Source organism: Diadema setosum, chromosome 10 (genome assembly GCF_964275005.1).
Source record: "Diadema setosum chromosome 10, eeDiaSeto1, whole genome shotgun sequence".
In the NCBI taxonomy this organism is placed as follows: domain Eukaryota; kingdom Metazoa; phylum Echinodermata; class Echinoidea; order Diadematoida; family Diadematidae; genus Diadema; species Diadema setosum.
Genome location: NC_092694.1, coordinates 6,478,964 through 6,503,551, shown reverse-complemented (window position 1 = coordinate 6,503,551; position 24,588 = coordinate 6,478,964). Strand labels below are relative to the sequence as shown.

General features: G+C 37.8%; 2 protein-coding genes across 2 annotated transcripts; one reads left to right on the top strand and one right to left on the bottom strand.

Moving 5' to 3' along the window:
* Positions 1–2,516: 2,516 nt before the first annotated feature.
* Positions 2,517–11,956, bottom strand: LOC140234261 (TATA box-binding protein-like 1). Its single transcript, XM_072314321.1, has 7 exons — positions 11,891–11,956; positions 8,805–9,309; positions 7,941–8,023; positions 7,086–7,149; positions 5,252–5,355; positions 4,288–4,382; positions 2,517–3,406 (listed from the first exon to the last, which is right to left on the bottom strand). Exons 2-7 carry the CDS (start codon positions 9,198–9,200, stop codon positions 3,171–3,173), a joined length of 978 nt encoding a protein of 325 aa, XP_072170422.1. The 5' UTR covers positions 9,201–9,309; positions 11,891–11,956; the 3' UTR covers positions 2,517–3,170.
* A 1,583-nt stretch (positions 11,957–13,539) lies between these two features.
* Positions 13,540–23,965, top strand: LOC140234020 (uncharacterized). Its single transcript, XM_072314103.1, has 6 exons — positions 13,540–13,764; positions 15,931–16,032; positions 16,534–16,662; positions 17,639–17,761; positions 19,466–19,555; positions 21,206–23,965. The coding sequence occupies exons 1-6, from the start codon at positions 13,669–13,671 to the stop codon at positions 21,548–21,550; spliced, it is 885 nt and encodes a 294-aa protein (XP_072170204.1). The 5' UTR covers positions 13,540–13,668; the 3' UTR covers positions 21,551–23,965.
* Positions 23,966–24,588: the final 623 nt, after the last annotated feature.

Here is a 24,588-nt window from a genome sequence, read left to right as displayed (position 1 = left end):
ATTATACAGTCCTTTCTCCAACAACAAATCCAATTTAAGGCCTATCTACATTGTACCTACTCATACTAATTTGAGGCAATAACATAGACTCAAAGAATCAAACTTCAGGGCATGAAGGGGGGGACAAATATACAACAACACTCTATGAACAAAGCATGCTTCAGAGATGTATAAAATGTGAAAAAATATGTATAGCTTCAACAGAAAATACAAAGAATTTTGTTGTCAGTTTAGATGATTTGGATGGAATACTTGTTTAAGCATCAACATACTCAATTTAGGGGTTCTCTTCTGTCTGTAATATCTGGAAAACTTCAGTGAAATGACTTGTGAATACTGAAACTGATTTAACGAAATAGATTATCTCAAATCACAGAGACATGGTTACAAAATATACACATGCAAATACAAAACATGGGCAAGAAATAAAGCATAAAAGGTATACTCAATGCTGGGGAACTCTGAGAGAAGAATTGAAGAGTTTGAATTGAAAACAGATAAATGTCGTTTTAAATCTTTTTAAAGGTAAGTCATCATCAAATATAAAAGAATAAAATTTTTTAATGATTCTGAACTTGTTACATAACAAGAAATATTATTGAAAATAAAATTATCACATATGCTCTGATTACTTCCTTTGTTTTTCAGCAGATTTAATCTCTGTATCTCAAATTAATAAAAATGGATAAACTAGTTTTTGCATTTAAACTCTTCAATTGCAATTAAAACGAGACTTTTTTCTTATATCCAAAAAAAAAGGAAATATACCAAAATTTTCTGTTTATTCTTTGGTATGACTCACACAAACACCAGCATTAAAACAGACTTGGTGTTACTCCAGATCAAAGTATAATTTGAATAATCTATGATGACCCCATCTTGAGATAAAGAGAGTTCCAGAGGATTGCACAATAAACCAACATGGTATAAAGTGTTTAACACCTTGCAACACTAGCCATTGGAGTGTCTAATTAATACATTATGCTGTGGTACACTATACTGTGGAGGCCATACTGTATGGGCTGAAATTTTTGAGGTGGTTTCATTTTTGTGAATTTCACAAATTGCCTTTGAATCGTGACAATTTAAAAGCACAAATATAAAAGTGTCCAAAAATATCATTTCTATAAAAAAATTAATAATAATGAATAAAGTAATGCCAACACTGGATCGGGCTTGATCGATTGTCTTACAAGTCCCAATTCAGGGAATACCATGACAAGAACCCTTTAATGAAGACTTGACATTGTCAGCAAAATGGCCTCATTGCAAGAGTCCTAGTGGTGAAGATTAGAGCATTTCTATTCTATGCATGATTTTAGGTTGTTTGCAAGCTGTAGGGCAACTGTGTGATCACATCACCAAATGACTACACTGCATGTAAAAAGAGTGTTTTGAAAATATTTCTTCAGATTGCAATTACACGCATTTAAAGCGAGGCGTCTGCCAGATGACTTCATGTGACAGGATACTTCATCATCTTAAGATGAATGAGTTGATGTATCACCAAATATAGTGCTATTTTACGATAACTTTTCTTCATATTTAAGAAATTCTGAATTGATTTGCAATTAGGGGCTTCAACCAGTACAGGGCAAATATATCTACAGGCGACCTGACTAGTTTTGTGATAGGAAACGCTTGAGACGCAGGCATCAGCTAAACTTTTAACGCGAGAGTCGATATGGACACCCATACTCCAGTGTCTTGTGGAAGTTTGCCAAACATGAGACAATAAACAATATTGAAAGTGCATCTGAACGCATGGACATGTGTGTGTAAGTGTTTTTTTTTCTCTCATCAGCTTGCTAAACCAAATCTATTAAAAAGTAACAAATGGTTTATCAAATGTTACCATATTTTACTACACAGTGCGCAATACATCTGTTTACCTGCACTTATTCCAGCAGTAAGAGGTAACCTACTGTACGCTCCTACAGACTGACAGTTTTGTTTTGTTTTCCAGACAAGGACACTGAAGAGAACTTTGCACATTTTGTTCTCACAGAAATCACTCGAGAGCAAAAAATGATTCACAAACAATAACCAAACATCAAATTTCATACCTGCTTACTTTGCAGATGTGACTATCACATCTTCAAAAATAGTTTATACAATGTAGACAGCAAAGAATCTTATGGAATACACATACCAATGTACGTATTATAAAGCAGTTGTGGATTCAGCCATCTTCACGTACACATCTTTGTTAAAGCATGTCGAAGCAAAAGGTTTCCTTGGCTTTGCTATTAAAGAAATAAATAATCTTGTAAGACCTTTGACCTTTACACTAACTAAGAAGGCACTTTCCCTCATGGCATTTAACTTTCTCTCTCTCTCTCTCTCTCTCTCTCTCTTCTTAAAGATACAAAACATGCACATCAATACAATCAAACTAGTTTCATTCTTCCTTTTTCTTCTGTTACTTCATACATAATACCTCTCATCAAAACGAAGACGTACATAACTGAAAGAAGAAGATTCACACAATTCCAGCGAAGCTCATTACTTCCAAATGTCCACTTGAATTGAAGAGCAACAAATTCTTGTATACTATACATCAACAGAGAGCTCAGAAATGTCCACGTTTATCTGTACAGCTGTGCACTGCCTCTACCTCCCGGCCAACAAGAAGAGGGTCCGCTCTGAAGGGAGGAGGCGAGCTTGCGGGAGTCGGACAAAAATACTGGCAGTGGATGTTTTTTTCTGCAAGCTCACACAGTCCCACATGCTGCAAGCGATTTGCACTGTCTGCACATGTTCTTGTTCCACTGCAACTGATTCTACCCATACATGGATGAATCTTACACCCTCGTTACGGTGACGCTTGATGTCGTCCCCATGACATGCAGCAAAGGGAGTGAATAAGATCTCCTCCAATGACTTGCACTTCTCTTTAGTATTTCGTAATTGCTTAATAACCATCTCCGTGAAAGCAACTACTCATATCTTTCCCCGCGCTAAAGATCTGTACACTTGGGTGTAGAAATTCTGCAGAATGTGTAGACAATTTACTCTGCTGTGCTGTGTGTTGCTATTTTTCACTTTACGCGATGCCCCATCTGGAAGGACATAAAAAAATGAAGAAAAATCGCCATCTCTTTCTTGAAAGTCAGTGAGATGAAGCAAGCGACCCAACATGGCATTTTCATCTAGTCGTTGTCATCACTCTACTCATCGTCACTCTCATCTTCCTCCTCATCTAGGCTATCCTCCTCGTCCTCCTCCTCCTCCTCCTCCTCCAGCTCATCGTCCGTATTCTCCTCATCGCGTGGATTCGCCCTGCCCTGCTTCTTCTTCGCTAGCTTCTTCTTCTCCAGCTGCTCTGCAGAGAGGGGCATCTTGTGCCTCTCCACCAGCGGGTAGATGTGATGGATGGCTGAGTTGATGTTACCAACAGAGGGTGCTGCAGAAATTAAGAATCAATGATCACATGACAAAATGAATCCAATTTCTCCTTATCGCATATTAATGTAAACATTGCTAACCAAAGAATATACCTTTTATACAAAGGTACGATGAAAGACCAATAAAATCCAATATTTACCATTTACTATTCATAAATTCTTCCTCCATCTTGACACCAATATGTACTTTACTTTTCCACTAGACTTTCTCAACTGCAAAAAAAAAAACAAAACAAAACAAAACAAACAAACCCAAAACCCAACAACAACACTGTGAACAAATTCATTTGCTCTCTTCACACATCACAGCCAAGCTGTAATATGTACCTCACAGGGTGTTGAGATACTTGAAGAATATTTGTTCACGAACAGTACCCAGTGGACACTATCAGATTTTTCTTTTCAGTAAAACTTTTCAGGTCTGGCATTTTTTTCTTTTTCAGTAAAACTTTTCAGGTCTGGCATTTTTTCCCCACAGACATAGAAGCATACAAACTAGATTTTATTTCATGAAATTAAAGAAACAATTTTTGCTTTGTTTGGTGCCCTAAGATGGGGGAAAATTAATGAGGGGAGGCGACTTCAGTAGACATGTGATTTTACCCCTGCTTGAGGTCAACATACTCTAAGACACAATAATTTCGTGGCACGAAATTTTCACGAATGGGAGCCGACGGCCTTATTCGCAGCATGAATTTTTCACGAGTTGCCTCTAACATTCAATGCATATAATGTAGACAAGATATTTAGCGTGCTTTTTAATTTTGTAAAACTCGGCTCTCACAAAATTCACAAAATTAAAATGCACACAAACATTCCTCATTTTACAGTATGCTGCAAGACGGAGCTGGAGTTCACACACAGGGGTTGACATACTCACCGGTCACTGTTATGCTTCCAGTCGAAAAGATCTTCAAGGTCGCTTTGGGGTCACGGAGTCTGTAGGTCACAGCTGGGTGGAGTTCTGGCTCATAGCTTTGTTTCAAACACAACACAAGAAGAAGAACATACATGTAGTATACACTGAATTTAATAGGACAATTCCTCAAATTCATGAAATTCTTCCGTCGAGGTGTTTTCATTGCAACTGATTGACAAATTGCCCTACATCGACGTGAATAAACACTGAACTGATTAGTGTTTTAGTAGTAGCCACGACAAAAAAATCATGCGCGTACATACCACTCAAGCAGGATTCGAACCTACGACCTCCTGATCACCACACAGGCGTCATCTCCTCTAGACCATGAAATTCTTCCGTCGAGGTGTTTTCATTGCAACTGATTGACAAATTGCCCTACATCGACGTGAATAATAATAATAATTTCATGAATTTGAATAATTACGCAGTACCCGCTGCATGCTACTAAAGATTAGAACCAACACTTGCTGTCGGGCGAAAGCTCGGTGGTCTAGAGGAGATGACGCCTGTGCGGTGATCAGGAGGTAGTAGGTTCAAATCCTGCTCGAGTATGTACGCCCATGATTTTTTATCATGGCTACTACTAAAACACTGATCAATTCAGTGTTTATTCACGTCGATGTAGGGCAATTTGTCAATCAGTTGCAAGGACAATTCCTGCTGCTACACATTACAGAGGGAGAGATACTAGCACATATAATAGAGTGCCTATTATTGCTTTTTAAGGGGGAATGAAACCCAAATGTAAATAATCATTGATTGAGAAACTATGGCAATATCAGTGGAACACATCAGGGAAGTTTGAGGAAAATCAGACAATGAAATCAGACAATCTGTTCAAAAGTTATGAATCTGTGGTGTGGGATGGCATTTCAATGGCAATTATAAAAAGGATCGCACCCGTTTCCGAAGCATCACCTACCTTGCCAGCCGTGGGTGCTCCTCGGAGAAGTCCCTGATTCGGATTGCAAACGGCATCGAGGTAGTGCCCAGAACATTGACCACCTTGTAATTTGAGAAGCGTACCTTCAAGAAAAACAACAAAAAATAAAGTGTCAGTTTGATCTTATTTCTGCACTTTTCCATGGAAATCATACATGAATGAATGGTAGGCCTACAACATAAGCCAGAACAAAAAATTATAAGATGAATTCATCATGTTCATCTTTGAAATATTTGAACAAATACAATGAAATCAAAGAAGTCAATGATACAATTTTGTGTACATTTCCTATGGAAAACACTGCTCTGTCATGAAAGTCATAAAAACCTGATTATTTTTACAATTAATCACTTTCATTGATTAATTTTGTGCTAATTATGGTAGAAAAGTGGTCAGTGACAATTTCTGATGAAAAAAATTGTAAAGAAAAAAACAAAAGTTGAAAAACAAAGAAATACATAAGAAATTCTGAAAACAATAAAATACATAACAATTGAAATGAGTTTTGGAAGTTTTTGTGACGTACAATTGTTGAATATGCTAAAACAGAGCTACAGATCAAAAATTAGACTCTCAATGCTTTTAATTAGGCTAAGATATGATCTTGAGCTTAATATGCATAAATTAAAATTAGAAATTGATTGTTTCAGAAAATCTTATGACAAAATCTTGTAGATCTTGTAGTGGTGGGGGGGGGGGGGGGCGGAATCCCCCTGGTCTGAGCATAGCCAAAGAAGCCCGGCCCTTTTAGGGTTAAAGGGATGGTACAGTATTGGTGGAGATGAGAATTGGGCTTTTAACTTTTTGCAAGATACCAAGAAAACACTTATGATATAGTACAGAGTATACCATTTTAAGAGGAATTCAAAGTCTATTTGATGAAAATCGGGTTTGGAATGACTGAAACATCCAAAACCAAAGTAAAACAAAGCGATCGTAATGAAGTGTGGGTCCCACACTTTATTAGAATCGCTCTTTTTTGATATCTCAGCCATTTCAAAACCAATTTTCATCAAATAAACATTGAATTCCTCATAGAATTACATGCTCTTTCATATTTCATAAGAGGTTTCTCATTATCTCACCAAATAATGTTAGAAACCTAAAACTGGGTCTCGACCAAAACTATACGATCCCTTTAAGCCGTTGCATAATAGTGAGGACAGCCTGAGAAAAACAACAACAAATAAATGAACAAAGAAAGGCTGACTTTGCAATCAAATTTCTATAAATACATTGATGATTTGTCTAAAACTGCAAAAAAAAAAAAAAAAAAAAAAAAGAATGTGAGAGAATTCTACTCCTTCCTTTAGTCGGTACTAGGTCCACATTGCAAGAAACCACTGGGCACTGGAGGTTTAAAGAAATATGTGTTGCAAAATTTGTGACAAGCTACCTACAAAGCAAACATTATGTCAAAGATCAATTACAACTTACTCATACTTTCATACATTACATTGTACAACCAACAGCACAGTCTCTAGCTGCTGCAGTTGTTCTACAAATTTGGAAGTTAGAAGGTGTAATGTGTAAGGGCCTAGAGCTACAGTCATCTCCATATTATGACCTTATGCTGAAAGTATGGTGAAAGGGGCCATAGCCTAATATTTCCAATAGGATCTAACATTAGAACATATGCATCTAGAGCTTCTCACTGGTCATAATATAGTGCATCTGATAAAAGTTGAAAAGATATGTATCTACAGACAAAATATGCTCTAACATTAGCTAACAGCACAAGAAATTGTCAAGCGATTACAATGTGACATGGTACTCTCAAGCTACAAAAATATCATGATAAAAAATGTCTTACAGTGAAGCCAATTCTCTGCAGGGCTCTAGCACACTTTCGAGCCGTCTTCTTTGCACTGTATTCACTGAAATATGGAGGAACAAAAAGTAAGATGATTGGTACAATGTAAAAGGTAACCCTTGTGGCTCATAAATGTTCAGGTACATTGGTTTGCTTATCCCCTTCACTTGACTCTTGTCTGAACTACCTGCCACCATGTCAAAATTCACCGAGCAACTTTTCTTGAAACCCTCAGTTGTAATTAAGCTTTACGCAAAGAAAATAGTAACATCTGAGCAGCATTAATCAACTCAACCTTGCTACACTACTGTATTGATGCTTGCAGAGTACAGCAGGGTTTCTTAAAACCCTCCAAGTTTTAATCATATGTGCTAAGAAATCATTCACATCCATGCAGTATGAGTCAACTGCAGCTCAACACACTGCTGTGTTTGACCACAGCATACATTTAATGACATTTCATTTAACTTTATGTCCCATGTAAATGCACTGGGTACCAGCAAAATGCCTTCATAATGATAATTGAGGGTCCTTATTTTAAATTAATGAATTGATTTCATACACTAATAACAATCCCTTGTGTTTTACAATTACAAATGTACATTACTACAATTTCGGAAATTCCATGATTTTCTTGTCCCATGTTTGATCTTGTTTAAAATCATAGCATTCTATTCCTGTGATTTCAATTTATAATTTATCGAAATGGAGTGGAACATGGAGAGGCAGTGAACTTTAACCCGTTGAAGAAGGGCTAATTTTGCCTTAAGACGCAATTTCCCAAAGACACTTGCCCAAGTATACTCGGGACTCGCCCTCAACGGGTAAAATGGGACAAGATGGTACATGACTTACCTGTCGTTCCCTGTGATTGTTATCTTACCAGAAGACCAGATGGTGGCAGTGGCTGGAGGATTACGGAATCTCATGTTGACTTTCTGAGGATGAAAGGATATGAAACGGAGGAAGGGGCTAATTATAGTCAGCGATGCTATAGTAGTATAATGTTCCAACAGGGAAAGTTCAGACTTTGGAAGTCACGTTACCTATCATCATCATCTCATGAAATTGTTTGCTGCCACTAATATTGCTCTCCTTGGAAAAAAAGTGTGGGTTCAAATTCTTTTACTATTGAACCAAATTGAATGAAATGTTCACTTGTCTGCTCATTTGATATTCTGCCATTCCTAAAGGTCAACTAAAAAATAGACTGGGTTTTCACTTTAAAGGTACTGTTTACAATTGGGAGCAGTGATCTAAAAAAAAAAAGAGATTTCACATTTGATGCAAATGTGTAGGTCAGGTGTATCACAAAACATCCTACAATATAAAAAATTCACAATAAAGCCTAAGATATAAGGAGATATCACTATTTTTTTCAATAAACCATAACTGTAGAAGGTTTAGTCTTAAAGCATTTTTTATTATAACCATTGTTCACATTTTGTATATTTGACTATACTTAACATTGATTATACCGATTCAAATTTTTACATTGTTTGTTTCTATCCCTTACTCACATTTTAGAACTACCTTGAAGCACTAAAGCTAGGATTTTGTTTCATCTACAAATGGTAAATTATGCCTTTAAGCTAATATATCTGGCTAAAAACCACAAAATGACTTGTACCGTTACATTAAACGGATGTAAAGGTTTTGATTCGCTTTGAGAAAGAAAGGAGGCACACCACATCAAGAGAACAACGTGCCCTTCCTCACCCCGTACTCTCTCCTGTACTCCACATTTGAGCCAAACTGTCCGATTTTCCGCAGGTTGAGATGACACTTGACGCTGAAGGAACACACAACATTGTTGATAAATATGTCCACTCTTGTCTTGTCGTCCTCTCCCTCCTCGCTCTCTTCCGGCCGTTCCGTCCCTTCAACTTTCTCCCCCGTGCCATTGTCTTTGGCCCCAACCACATTTGCACTTTCCCTACGGTCATCAGCACTGGATGGCGGGACGGATGCGCTGCAACGATGGACACTCTGCACGGTGCTCGGGTCTCCCTGAGTTGACGCTTCCAGTCCTGGATTGGCCGCGAGGACCTGCGAGTTTGAGCCCGGCATGCTGCCAAACATAGACGGAGTGGCGGCGATTGCACCCGAATTCATGCTCTCCAGTTCACTTGCTAAGTCTTTGAATGTCAGCCTCAAAAAGAGTTTTGCAGGGGCTACGACCAATGCGATGCTTGACTGAAGTGCATATTTTTTCACCTCTAACCTGTGATAAGAAGGGATTTTTAGGATTATGTATATTTTCAAGCATACACTTCACCAAATCAATGAATTTTTTAGTAAAGAAAAAGTAAATTGTTGAACCTTTTCTTTTCTGGTGCATGCATAGAAGTTTAAAAATCATGAATCAAGGAAAAGTGAGTGATGATTAGACTTTCCAATACAAAAGTGTAGGTACATTTGTACATATTTTTTTTTTTTTTTTTTTTTTAACATTTAGCAGGCTGCTACATAACTTTATTTTACCACTTGCCCGATCGGGCAAGCAGATTTTCAAACTTGCTGTAAAACACTTGCCTGAACATTAATTTTACTTGCCCAAAAAGAAAGTCTAAAATATAAGGAAAAAATATACAAAGTCATGTCTTAGTCAAGAGCTTTTTAATAAAGAACAATCCTTTGAATAAGCAGCACACACACACTGATTTGCACGCTCACAATGGAGTAACAAACGTGGTCCGATCAAGTGCTGCCGTTTCATTGCATTGTGGCTTCTTCACGTAAATTAAATGTTGGAAAGCTGCTGAAATGAAATATAAAGTGCTTTGCATATCACTTAACAGCCATTATCTTTGGGCTTCTGTTTGGTTGACTTTTTGTGGGTTTGTTGGGGGAATAGGTGAAAAAGAGGTGGCTTCAAAACTTTTTGCTCGCTAAATTTGGGCAAGCATCTGTTCTCACTCATTGTTCAAAAACACTTGCCCGAATTTGATTTCACTTGCCCCTGGCAATTAGGCAAGTGCTTACGTAGCACCCTGATTTAGTTGATTTACGGCTATCCTCCATCTGTAGGACTATATATTCCGTTAAGCCAGACAACTCTAATTACTCTCCGCGGAACATTTCCTTTGGTCAAGCAAATACCCACAACTCACACAACTCGGTCAACTGTGCAAGTGAGTGTGACTGCACTGAATTTCTATCAAATCAATTTCTACAAATACCAGCGGCCCAGTGCAGTCCTTCTTCTTACGTAGAATCTTACTCCTCGATCGAAGGGGGGGGGGGGGGGGGGCTATAACAATAAACGTGGTCTGATGCCTTTGTTTCACACATATGACAACTTGCTCACGCGAGCTCACAATGGCCACTTTACAACCGTTTGTTGGTCAATTCCATTGTGACTTATGAGACAAAGTGACAATTTTTGGCAATTTCAAACCAGTATTTTGAGAAAATAGTTGCATCAAATGCATTTTTCTCAGTTCATGGTTAGATCTATCATATCACAGTTTATGAAAACACCATACTTAGTTTGAAAAGTATCATTGCATTACGTACAGCAACGAAAAATTGCTGTCGTGACTTATGGGACATCTGAGGACCACCGTTTTTCACATGGGAAAGTACTGTAAGTTCTGAAATATTCTTACACACAGAGTCTCTGGAAAGATATTTTCTTTCCTGAATGTAGCAAAGGGTTGGTGCTTACCCTGAGCTAAGTGGTATGAATATCTACTCATTGGTACAGAAGCAGGATAGGGAAAACCAGTGTGACTGATGGGACACAAAAACGTGACTTATGGGACGCTATCAACTACCACATTTTGAGATTGAGAGAATAATCATTATGATAATATTTACTGATGCCGGAACAAGTTCTAGAACATCATAAAACCAATCTATGACCAAAGAACATTCAGAAAATAAGCCATCTGAGAATTACACAAGCTGTATTATGGTCATAATAGTGTATCAGAAATGATACATAAATTCTGCAAAAAATTGCCAATTTTCATGAAAAATGAAGGTTTTTCGGACATAACTCCACTCCACGTTCACCGATGTTCACAAATGAGGTATCAAAATATCCGTTGTGAAAGGCTGCTTTGAGTAAACAATACCAGATCATCTAATTAAGCTTCATTAATCATCTATACTCAATAGTTTGATTTTCATAAAATGCAACCTTTCCGTGGAATTGACCTTATTGTAATTTTTCTGCGACTAATCTTGGTCCTTGGATATTGACATTAATTAAAATCACTATCATCAGATCATAGTATCAACATGGTTTTTAATAGGGTCTAGTAGTACCGGTAGGTCATCAAAATTGAGCATATCTAAGATCTAAATTCAAACGTGTTTTATAATGGTAAACATTTGATTTGTTTCAGACACTAGTCTGTAGTCCCAGTGACAGTGCAGTGTAGACTCCTTGATCCAGCTACTGTAATCGACCCAGTAATCACAGTATTTTTATGTAGTGACGCAACAACAACAAAAACCTACCCATTGGCATTAATATGTACAGCACTGTGTTATTTAATAGCCTTTGTTTGGACATTTAGGTTCATTAATCAGCCCAATTTCATGGGGTTTTAAATTAGCTCAGGATGTACTGTAGGCAAATAATATCGGCCTTGATTGACGTTTGTTTTCTGCTTGGTTGCTTCAAGTTGTGTTTTTTGCAGCGCACAGCACCACAAAAATAACGTAGAAAATCTCGTCTACTGAACACAAAACATACACTATTGCCAAACTATTCGATACAGGTGCACTTAATGATGACATTTCTCAACAAAAACATTTGATACAGTGCTTAACTTTGTAAATAAATACATTACCAATCACGAAGACAATGACTGCATGCTCGCTCCGCAATTACTATAATCTGTGTGTGTGGGACTAGGGGAAATGATTCGCCGGCTTTTCACTGTCTTCAACCAATCAAAATCTACTTCACTCACGTATCTATTTCCGGTCTATACGTTCACAGTTTCCTGACAGGTTTTCACTGAAATGGCAATTCTTCATAAATAAATTCATTAAAATGATATCAAAATAATATGGAATGAGAAAACATTTTTTAAAAAATATAGATCCTTTTTAAAATTTATCATTAGAAAATTATGTGACTATGCTCTGTAAACCTATGGTCTATAAAATTACAGTATCCAATCAACGTGCTTGTTTCTTAGCTCGAGTTTGGCCATTTAACAATATTTGCATGGACCCGACCAGCGGCGCGAACATTGAATTTTCACAGGCGAAAGCAGTCATTGAGAGAGATATCTGTTAGCAATCGACCCGTGACTCCGTGAGTACTTTGCAGAGTAATTATTTCATTATTTTTCAGGCTTAATCTGTGAGAAATTTACAGCAGTATCAGCCAGATAATTGTGCAGTAATGTAAACTTTATGCCTAGTAGTAGTAGCAGAAAGTCTATAAATTTAGGGCCTACTGGGCTACTCTTAGTCTTATTCTGATCGAACCAAGTCCAAGACCAAGGCAAGACAAGACTTCCGGCAAGCGCAAGAAGACAGACAGATAAGATATTTGTAGTGCCTAGTGGGTTGATATCATTACTAGGACTAACCTCTGTTCACACGGGTAAATAATTCCCCATAAGAGACGTGTGTTAAAATTCAGATTTCAAAAAATTCTGTAAAATAGCTGGAAGAAATGAGGTGTTTCATCTTCACTAACCTGGATATATAACTAAGTGAGATATACACTACACACAGTACCCTTTCATCCATCAAATTTCCAGTACCAGGGCCGGGTAGGTTCTTCTGCTCAAATTCTGTCCAAGGGTCCGCAAAGCCAGACTACGATCCCGACTTCTTGTCACTCGAAAAATCACCTATTTTCCGTACACGTACCCAATGAAATATAGATAGTCCCCTCAAATTCCATCAGAAAGCTTTCATCTTCCAGCCAACGCAAAATGCAGTTTGTAGAGGAATTCATACTCGATATTTAACATTACAGTTGACCGAAAGATCAGTCTGTACAGTCGTATCTGGCCGTCGGGGGCCGGGGGAATGTTCCACGGAGACTGCGTCTGGCTTCACGGATCCCCTCCGTATACGGAGGAGAGCGATAATGTGAAAAATATAAAAATCCTCCGGACAGACGGATCTTTCTGTCTATAGGGCCTACAGCTATTCAGTTTTTTGCCAAACTTTCAGTAAGTTCAGTAAGTACGTGCACTGTAGCCGTAGTAGCCCGACCAGACGCTGTTACGCTATGCGAAAGCAGTACCATGTACAGCGACTGGGCTGTGTATAGTTATAGCCGTAGGTAACGTTACCTTACAGAGTCTCCTAGCATGCCATTGCCATTGAATGTCAACTGTACAGAAACTTGTTTCTGGCTCAACAAAAGGGTTTGTGTTCTCACCTCTTTTAGCATTTTAGCCCCCCCCCCCCCCCCCCCCAAAAAAAAAAAAAAAAAAAAAAAAAAAGATAAAAAATTCAGTAGCATTTTAGAATCTATAGTAATAGTATGTTGAAATTTTTAATATGATAACAAACTAACTAATTTTTGTTTGTAATCACTACATTTTGCACATCTCTGAACATTTCTTAGGCTATTGTAAAACCTCAACTGACAGCCAACATGAGTGCAGAAAGCAGTGTCACAAAAACAGCTGTAGGCCTGCAAGGAACTGGTCGGGCAGTGACAAGAAAGGCAAAGAAGTTTTCTGAGAGCATGGTAAGTTTGTTTGTTTGTTTGCTTTTTTTTTTTTAGTATTTGTTCTTTTGTTTGAATATGTTTGTTTGTTTGTTTGGGGGATTTTTTGCACATGGCATGGTACCTTTCCCGTACTCCAGCCCACACTCAGTCATGCTGATGGATCACATAAATCCTCTAAGCTTTAAAAAAAAAAAAAAAAAAAAAAAAAAAAAGTTTGTTTCTTTACATTTTCATGACATTAATATGGAAAAATTTGATAAAGTGGAAAAGTTTGCATTGATCTCTGACAGTGATTAATGCTGAATGCCCATGTTCCTTATTTGGAGTTTGTTGTTTCACTGGACTTAGTTCGTTGGGACTTTCATATTTTTATTATCTGGTAAAACTCAGCTTGAAGAAGATAAAAATCAATGGCTTTTGTTGTCATATTTCTAAGCAGATGTCAATACAAATTCATGTGCAAGTGAGTCTAGAATCAGAAGGCCTTTAACTTTGTAGATGTACAATACATACATACTGTACACTAGGACAGTATTAATACCTTTCTGGTTCTAAAGTGAAGAAGACAGTGAAGTCTGTTGAGAGTTGTTTTGAGCTTAGATTTCCATTGTACCATAGTATGTAAGTCTTTAGTTAATGTTGCAGACAGTGTATTGAAATGTTTGATATGGCAAGGTCCTACATTATGTATGTTCCTTGTTACCCATTCACATTCAAACCTTGTCACAATGTAGACTGATTTTATGCACTTACAAATATATGGTTGACTCTTAAATGTTCTAACCTTTCACCCCAAATCAGTATTGCCTTCATGTTCAAGGGAATCCTTTTAGTTTTCCCTGTACTTTTACCTTTAAGAGTCATATCCCTTTCAAGTTTCATCATGTGATAACTCTGGCCATTCATAGCCATTGGAATGTACACACAGTTTTAGTTGACTTAGTTTCCCCCCTTCTTTTTCTCACTTTTGTGTCTTTCCCACTCTCTTTTTGTCTGTTTGTTTTTTGTCCCCGCCGAACGAGTTCGAGCAGGGGACTATGAAACGGGCTCCGTACGTGTGTGTGTCCGTGTGTCCGTCCGTGCGTCCGTGCGTCCGTGTGTCCGTCCGTGCGTCCGTCCGTGCGTCCGTGTGTGATCAAAATGTTCAAAATGCTACTCCTTCGCCATTTCTAACCCGATTTTGATTCTGTTTGCTTTATATGATAGCACTACATGGGAGCTTTGAAACTTCTATAAAGAATTTCAGTTGTGACCTTTGACCTTGACCTTTGACCTATATTGTACATTTTGCTTCAAAATGCTACTCCTTCACCATTTCTAACCCGATTTTGATTCCGTTTGCTCTATATGATGGCACTAGGTGAGGGCTTCAAAACTTCTACACAGAATTTTGACCTTTGACTTCTTTGACCTTTGACCTTGATTTTTGACCTACATTGTACATTTTGCTACAAAATGCTACTCCTTCGTCATTTCTAACCCGATTTCGATTCCGTTTGCTTTATATGATGGCACTAGGTGAGGGCTTCAAAACTTCTACACAGAATTTTGACCTTTGACTTCTTTGACCTTTGACCTTGATTTTTGACCTAAATTGTACATTTTGCTACAAAATGCTACTCCTTCGCCATTTGTAACCCGATTTCAATTCCGTTTGCTTTAAGTGATGGCACTTGGTGAGGGCTTCAAAACTTCTTCACAGAATTTTGACCTTTGACTTCTTTGACCTCTGACCTTGATTTTTGACCTGTATTGTACATTTTGCTATTAAATGCTACTCCTTCGCCATTTCTAACCCGATTTCGATTCCGTTTGCTTTATGTGATGGCACTAGGTGAGGGCTTCAAAACTTCTGCACAGAATTTTGTCCTTTGACTTCTTTGACCTTTGACCTTGATTTTTTACCTATATTGTACATTGGCTACAAAATGCTACTCCTTCGCCATTTCTAACCCGATTTCGATTCCGTTTGCTTTATGTGATGGCACTAGGTGAGGGCTTCAAAACTTCTACATAGAATTTTGACCTTTGACTTCTTTGACCTTTGACCTTGATCTTTTTACCTATATTGTACATTTTGCTACTAAATGCTACTTCCGGCGGGGACATATATTACGCACCGCGTAATTTCTACTTTTCCTTGTTTCTTACTGTCTTTGTCTCGCTCATTGTAATATATCGTAGAGTTCCCCATCCCGACGCAAGTCTCTTCAACTTCTCCAGCCAGTTGCAGGGAGTCAAACCAAGCTTGTTGGCTCAGACGGATTCATCAGATTAACCAATCAGGTGTGACAAAGAATATATCTGACTTACCCCTTTGCTAGAATCATTTAATGAACTTCTTTCCCAGTTCCCTAAATCCTTAACTGAAATTTCCTTGTACTGTTTTCTTTCTGTATAGAATTTTCTGATACCCACTTTTTTAACTGACACTCCAGCAGGAAACCTTCATTTTTTTTTTTTCAAAATATGGAAAGGATTTTTTTTTGTAACTGTTTTTTTTTTTTGTGTGTAGAGGACGGATAGTTTTTGAGTTGAATTGTACAAAAGTCAAAATTTCTTCAACTGATGTGCTTTCTCTATCCCAACAAAATCCTACCACTGTTAACATGGTGTCGATCGAGTATGTCTTCTTTTTAGTGCGAAAGATAGATATTAAAAGCATTTGGGGAGAAGTTGCATTACTTGGCAAGCCATCATTCCTACTCTTAACTCAATATATTAAACTTGCAATGAACATTACTTTTTTATTTCTGCTCTCTTTTGCTCATGAACTGTTTTCAACAGTCAAGTCGATCACCAAAGAGGAAGTTAGGCAGTGATGGAAAGAGTGAGCCCAGGAAGATCTTCAGGCCAGATGCAGGAAAGAACTTCACCATCTTTGAGGACAAATCTTCATTGTCAAGCAGTCCAGCGGTATGGTATCTCATCAGAGCAAAATGTTACAAGTAATCAGATGCAGTGAAACAGGAACAAATCAGTTGTTGAAAGCATACAAATTGATCATCTATGCAAAAACCAGGAGCAGATCCATCCTTAAAGGTCCTGTTTACCTTTGGGAGCAGTGATTTTAAAAATGTTCGAGATATCACATTCGATGCATAAGCATCTAACATCCTAACATAAAATTTTTGTAATAAAGCCTAAAATATAAAGAGATATCAGTATTTTTCTCAATAAACCGTAACTGTAGATGGTTCAGCCTGGAAACTTTTTTATCATAACTATTGTTCACATTTTGTATAATAAACAATACTTAACATCGATTTCACTGATTCAAATTTTTACAGTGGTTGTTTCTATCCCTTACTCATATTTTAGAACTATTTTAAAGCACCAATGCTGGGTTTTGGTTTCATCTGCAAATGGTAAATTATGGCTTTACTATGTTTATGATGTGTGAAAGATATTATTATTTTTTTTAATCATCATACAGCCTTCATTTCATGTTTAACCATCTTTTCAATTTACCAAGGTTTACCTCCATCGCATGTGTTCTCTTGTCAATTTATCTGCCTGTCAGTCCAGATATTTTACCAGGAAAATACGTAGCTCTTCTAAAGTTCAAGATAATCTTTAGAAGTGTTCAATGTTTTGGTACAAAAGGGCACTTACAGGAAGGTAGATTCTCTCATATATTTTGGGGGAAATATGACATATGGTCCACAGTTCATATTCTTATATTAAATTGTTGGCTGCGATATTCCCACCAAAATTTGAGATACAAGGTCTTGTCACCCCAGCGACGATATACCCTTTTGTTCAATTAAAACAAAATATTGATTTAATGATAGAAAACTGCCTATCCCTAGGACTTCATTTTAGCAGGAGTTGCCTGTATATCTGTGAGATTTGTCATGAATCTACCCCCCAACTTATGGTATCTTTCCAGAGCTCGCCTGAAAATGAAACCGTTGAGATGCTGACGAGGGACACGCCCACAGAGTCGTACTGGAAGGAGCTTGCTGAGGAGAGGAGAGAAGCACTGGAGGACGCCCTCAAGGAGAATGAAGAGGTTTGTTTAAAGGGGCATCCCAGACGATTTTCATCATTTCACATCATGTAGTACATAAATCAACAGCTCCATGTATAGACTTGTGGAATTTGTTGTGACCCTTGAGCAGAGAAACCAGTAATCTGAAAATCTCAAACAAATTACACTGAACAGTCTTGATGACATAGGAGCCTCACATATTTCAGAAATGTAGCAGTGTAATTCCATTGCAATACCCCGTGCCTAACAAGTTCACCTGTGTAGAATCTATGCAAGCCTTCTTCTTTTGTTCTGCTCCCTTGAGCCCCAACTCGTGCATTCTTATGGTGAGGCTGCCATGCCATCATTTTTGTTCATTGCAATTTGTTGTAAATTTTGAAAACATTATTATTCCTCATCCCAGTCACTATAAATTCTTAAACGGTATAATTTATTTAAGTTTGAAAATCTTCCGGAGGTCTCCTTCAATACCCCCACTGCACAGAGATTTCCTCTCATTGGTCACTCATTGGAATCTAAGTTTATTGCTTCTGGCCACCCACCGAAGTGTACTGGACCACAGTCCAATGAATCTCATTTGTGTAATAGGCGACTGTTAGGTGAGTGTTAGACATGTCAGGCGGTGGCCCGATGAAGCAAGATCGTCCTATGAGGGTCACACGCGACATGTCTGACACCCACCTGATACTCGACCAATCAAGTTGGATTCATTAGACTGCTATCTGCTACACATTTCGGTAGGTGGCTGGAAGCAACAATCTTTGCTTCTGATGAGAAAAAAATGTCTGTGGAATGGGGGTACTATAGATTATCTAAAGCCCTGTTTTAACAGAACTTACCCCCAAACAACGTTGGGACAACGTCTAGAGTATGGAATTCCTCACCTCGGGCAATAAAACTGCAGGAGAAAGCGAGGAGTATCATTTTAACAGACATATCGAAAACCTGTCGGTAGGTTTCCATAACAACCAACCCGTTCATGCTCAAAGGGGTCGTGGTTACAATCCATGTACAACATACATGATTGGCGAGCGGTGTGTCCTTTGGACTATTGCGTTTCAAGCATATCAAAGGAATGTCACCGCAAGAGCATTTAAACAGAAAGGTTGTCAGGTTATGTTGGGCTAATGATCCTAGCTGGCTAGGGTAGAATTCTGCAAAAGTTACTGCCAAAATGCCCGAGCAACATTTTGCAGGTCCATTTTAAAGAGCAGGGTAAATAAAGATTTCCCGGACATTAACGGGATGTTGTCGTGGTAACTCTAGTTTGAAAGGCTCTGTTAAAACACGGCGTAAGAGAACAAAAATATACCGCTGACGGTAGTTTCATTGTACTCAAATCCCAGTTATACATTTAAAACTCATTCATGAACTACGCAAATCATATTCATAAGTTACAATATATTCATTGAATATTTGGATTCTCATTTATTTATATTACATTCAAATTATAATTTCAGTGTTGGAGTTACACTAAAAATTTGGTAATTTCAGCGAAAGCACATTTTTTTCCCCCTCTCTCTTTTGAATGGTGGGCACAAAAATGTCTTCATATTATTCAAATGAGGACATTCCTAAATTACCTCAATTCTTTCTCTGTAGTGGTTTGAATTGAAGGGTTTTAAAGGTTCAAGACTCTGTAAGATACATACTTGCGGTGAATATACATGTACTAGTGGGAGCCTTTTATTTATTTCATTTGTTACGTTTCCATTCTGTCTCCAGCTTCACGTGGAAAACAGCCGGCTGAAGGAGGAGAATGAGAAGCTAAAGGTCATGGCAGATCAGGCAGAGTATTTGGCAGATGTTGTGGAGGTAAGTTCATGTGACATGATCATGTGACTGTTTGACCCTAAGGTCCTCTGTTGATTTTTGGTTATTTGTTTGTTTGTTTTATAATCCATAATATCTTCAGCTGTTCCATTGTAGTGTGTATCAACTTATCTTGTTTTCTTCTTCATCATTTTTTTTTCCATCCCTGCAAGCTCCAAGGCCATAGAGATAAACTCTCCCTGCATTGAAGTTTTAGCTGGCTGACAAAGTTGGTTGCTGGTGAGAAAGAAGAAGAAGAAGAAGAAGAAGAAGAACACAAACAGATTGAGTGCATAAAAAAAAAAAAAATGCCCCTGAATGCGATTCACTGAAACATGTTGATATTTGAGGACAGCATTTGCAGTGGCAACGCTTTAGCCTAGTGGATAAGGCTCCTGACTCTCAAATGGAGGAGCCTCTTTTCAAATCCTGCCAATTGCCTATTAAGATGTTTTACTTACATTGTTCCTCATGATGCAGGTGTAAAAATTGGTATACAAATAATGAATGTTTATGAGTGCAATGGACAGAATATTTCATGAGGTGAAAGATGAAATGATCCATTCAACGAGGAAACATTTCATCTTTCACCGAATGGAATATTCTGTCCATTGCACGAATGAAAAACATTTATCATTTGTTTTATATAACGCCTAAAATAGATCCTTGTCATTTGATGTTTTATTAATTTAGAAACAAGAGAGAATCTGTGATCGCGAGAGTGCTCACTGAGCTCTTTACGCTAGCGCGCTGTCGCATGTACACACTGCAAACGCAAGCGTTTTACATGCGTAGTGTGCCGGGCTCTCAGCGAGCGTGCAATGGAGCAAATCACATGGATCCAAAATTGCACTGTAAATGGAGCCACAATTGCACGGATGATGACATCATTGTGAAATGATCAATGTCAAACAACCAATCAAATAACATGGATCTCTTCGGGCGTTATAAAATATGTGACAATGCTGGGGTTAACAACAATGATTCATGTAATGGCAGAGTCCTCTGGGAGAGGAGTGCTTAGTTACACTGAAGAGGCTACCCTGGGCATATAAGACCACAAGTTTATCAACAGTTTCAAGTTTGCATCAACCTATAGAATTAACTTTAATGAACCAATAATTCCATCTGCTGCAAATTGTCATTTGAAAATTACAGAAAAATACCAGATATTTGGGTATTGTTTTGGTGTTGTTGTTTTGTAATGCTCCAAAAGCTAATGTGTTCCCAATGATGCAAATAGAAGGGAATAGCAATGGATTGTTATTTGCTTGTGTAGTTGCCCGTACATGTTTACCCATCATTCATTCATTTTGAAGATTTGTAATTCCAGGGACATCCCATGGTACAACACACCAGAAAGTTCAGCAATATCAGCCAGTTTAAAATCACAATTATTTTATTTGTTCATGACTGACTGGAGTGGGTTTTGGTGTTTAAAAAGATTTTATGCTATGAATTCAATTAAATGCGAAGCAAATCAATCCAAATATAAAGCAACTTCATATTTCTTTAAGAGCAAACCTGCACTTTTTTCCCTTCCTCAGTGATTAAAGAGAAATTGATGACATGCTTAAACTCCCCTTGAGCTCACTCATCATTCATTTGCTCATATCAGTATCCATCCCCCAAACTTCTTTCTTTTTATCCCAGACTCTGATTGGAAAGTCGAGCGAGGAAAGTGAATCCACCGAGGAAAGTGACCAGCCTCCCGACGTCGCCCCTCACACCAAGGAGGAAAATCTGTGCTCGAGGGATGCCGTCCATCGAGATGACGAGAAAAGTGATGCAGGTGACACAGACAATGGCGTTACTGATGATACCGGATGTTCTGTAGAGGAGGAGAATGAGGAAGAGGAGGAGGAGGAGGAGTGCATCCATAATGATGTTCCATCCAACCGGGCTGATGAAACTGACCGAAGAGATGAAGTTGTGGATAGATTGCCAAACAGAGAAGCTTGCAAGGTGGCGGAGGAGGAGGAAGAGGAGGACTTATAGCAAATGGAGCCAAGTGATTTTCATGTGACATTTGAGGTTCAAGTTATGCTGCCATCTTCAAAACAATAGACTACCTGACACTCAGCTGATGAAATGCATTTGTTTGATGTCTGCGTAAGAATGGATTCAAATGTTGGTATCTTTTGGTTTTTATATATGATGTATTGTAAATGTCTTTCTTATTTAAAGAGAGGGAGGAAGAGAGAAAGAGAGAGAGAGAGAGAGAAAGATTGTATGTGTATATAAGTACCAGTGAGAGAGAGCTTTGTGTTGGTTGAGAGGGTCTATTGTGTGGTGAAATGTTATTTTAAACTGAATGTTGATTTTAAACTCATGATCGGAATTTGAATTTTGTTACTCTTCAATTTAGATGCATTAATTTTGAATGTGATGATACTGTGAGATGTTGTGACGATTTGTGATGCCTTAGCTTGTCATTCAGCGATCATTCTAGAAAGGGTTTTGTCAAGTTGGGCCGCTCTGAAGTTTGACATGGAATATCTGTGGCATCAGGCACATGACACTCAAAAGCATTTTAGTCCTACTGTATGAACCTTCAGCATGGCTTTAATCAGTCAGCAAAATCTTGGCAACCAAACACAAAAGAAAAGAAATAGCATAAGTCTTGCAAAATTGAGGAAGGTACATTTTTAAGTCAAAACGTAAAAACTTTACTTACTAATTCCCAGAATTTTTGGAGTGTTCTGCCCTCAAGATTTCCCCCACCCTTCCACTGTGTGCCTGGTTCTACTCATTGACTCCTACAGGGGCAAAAAGATAAGCCCCTGGAACTCCCCAGTCTCTCTCCCCCCCCCCCCCCCCCACCTACCTGTCACCACAGCCTGTTATCAGTACAGCATTCAATCTTAAGTGCAACAGTCTGTGAGTGTGTGGTCTGCTTTTTAAAGTGGTTTGAGAACGGTGTACGGGGAATTGTATTTTGTTTTGTTTTGTTTTTTATCAGAAAGGGTTTCCCAATTTTTTTCTTTAAAAAAAGATCAGTGCACTTTTATTAATGTGTAAACAGACCAGGATGTGGAAAGGTGAGTTTACAGTGTGCAGATTGAAATGTAGCTACAGTATCTCTGCAAAGATTCATTATGTAACATTCCATGTGTCACAGTGCAGCATATTGCTTGAAGCAAAAACTTACCACAAAGATAGTAATTGAATACATCAACAAAGGAAATGAGGAAAGTTGTACTAGTAAAGTTGACAAACATGTAGAACTGAAAGTAAACGTATTTGAGTCCCTTGATACAGCTTCCTATTTGAACCTTTACCATGACAAGGCCACTTGATGTCTCTTAAGCAGAAATCCCTATTAAGTATTCTTTTAACACTACTGTATCCAAAAAACAAACAAACAAGGAAATACACTTGTACACTGTAGTTTTTTTCCAGAGTCCTTGTGAAAGAGCCACTATGCATCACCTTGGAAAATGTATGAAAACAGTGTATTCATGATTTATCTTTAATCACAGTAAACTAAAGCAGGTACAGCTCGTAAGGATACATGTTCAGTATTTTAAATCTGCAACATTGTCAAGGATACATGTACAGTGTATTTTAAATCTGCAACATTGTCAAGAGACATTGTGAGTTGCATGAAACAAGTTGCTGTCGGTGGAGACTTCCCAGTTGTCAGCCCGAGACTGTCCACCCGAGATCCCAAAGGTGCACTATGTGAAATGCTCTGAAGACTTTCCATGATTTGCATGACTTGTGTTTTTTTTTTTCAAGAAAAAATAACAACAAAACAGCATGGTTTGAAGAGAAGGCTTTATGACAGAAATTTGTGTCTCATAGATTTACAGTTTGTATAGTTTCATTCCATCTTGGTACTCTGATGCTGAGAGGGTCCTTGTCAAAGTACAGTACTTGCCCCTCTTTCTCCAGTAGTCCAGTGTCCTTCAATGCTGTAGACAAACATAATGCATCCTTTGCTTGCAATGGGGTCCAGTTCCATGGTACTAAAATTGTCTTGGTTCTTTTCCTGAAGGCTTTGTCTTATAGTGTAGATACAATGTATCTCATATCAAGTAAGGGTGATACAAGTTTCTACTATTCTTTGGGGAAGGGGAATCACTTGTGATATAAATTTTTAAAGAGTAGTACTAGTACATGGAAAACATAGGTGATTATAACATGATACATGTAGTTACCTTGTCATTTAACCCCACAAAAGCACCTTGTTAAATGTGTCAAAGAAGGTTTTGTTGTACTGCATATATGAGCTCTTTGAAAACGAAGTTCTACTGTCAATGATAATTGGGCATGCACACATCTGGTAGGTCTTGGTTGAGTTCTGCATGTCGTGTCTCTTGATGTTGATTGTTGAATACATTGTCGAAAACATCTGTGCCATATTTTGATGACTTGTGTGTGCTGGAATAAAATTCTTATGAAGAGTAACACTGGTTCTTGTGTGATTGGTAGTGATCATTCTTCCTTGTACAATTGTATTGGATATACAAAATATGATTTTATGAAGAGTTTTATTGCAAAATGAGCACTCCATTCTTGTTAAGTTAAGAATATTTTCAGATATAATGTATTTGTGATTAAAGCTGCTAAAAAAAACAGAAAATGATAAGAAAATACAGAACATTTTTATCATAACCTCCAAAATGTTCCGTTTTCTTACAAGTGAGGTATTACTGGAAAGGTTTAATTTTGCTCTATCTGATGATTGACTTACAAGTATATTGTACTTTGAGATGTTAAGAAATGGCACTTGGCTCATTCTGCAATAGAACTCTTCATTTATATGTCTACAAGTGAAGAGTTTGTTTGCAAAAACCGATAAGTCCATTTTTGAAGATTTTGAAGTACGGTCTCTGTCATTAAGTACAAAATGATACCTTTTAAATGATATATTGGTCACTACATATAAAGGTACATTTTTGAAGTTATTGTCAAAAGAAGCAAAAAAATTCTTATTATTCCCTTTATTTTTCTTGACCTTTGATCGCAAATATCTCCATTTGACAAATATGGACTTATCGGTTTTTGCAAACAAACTCTTCAAGTGTATC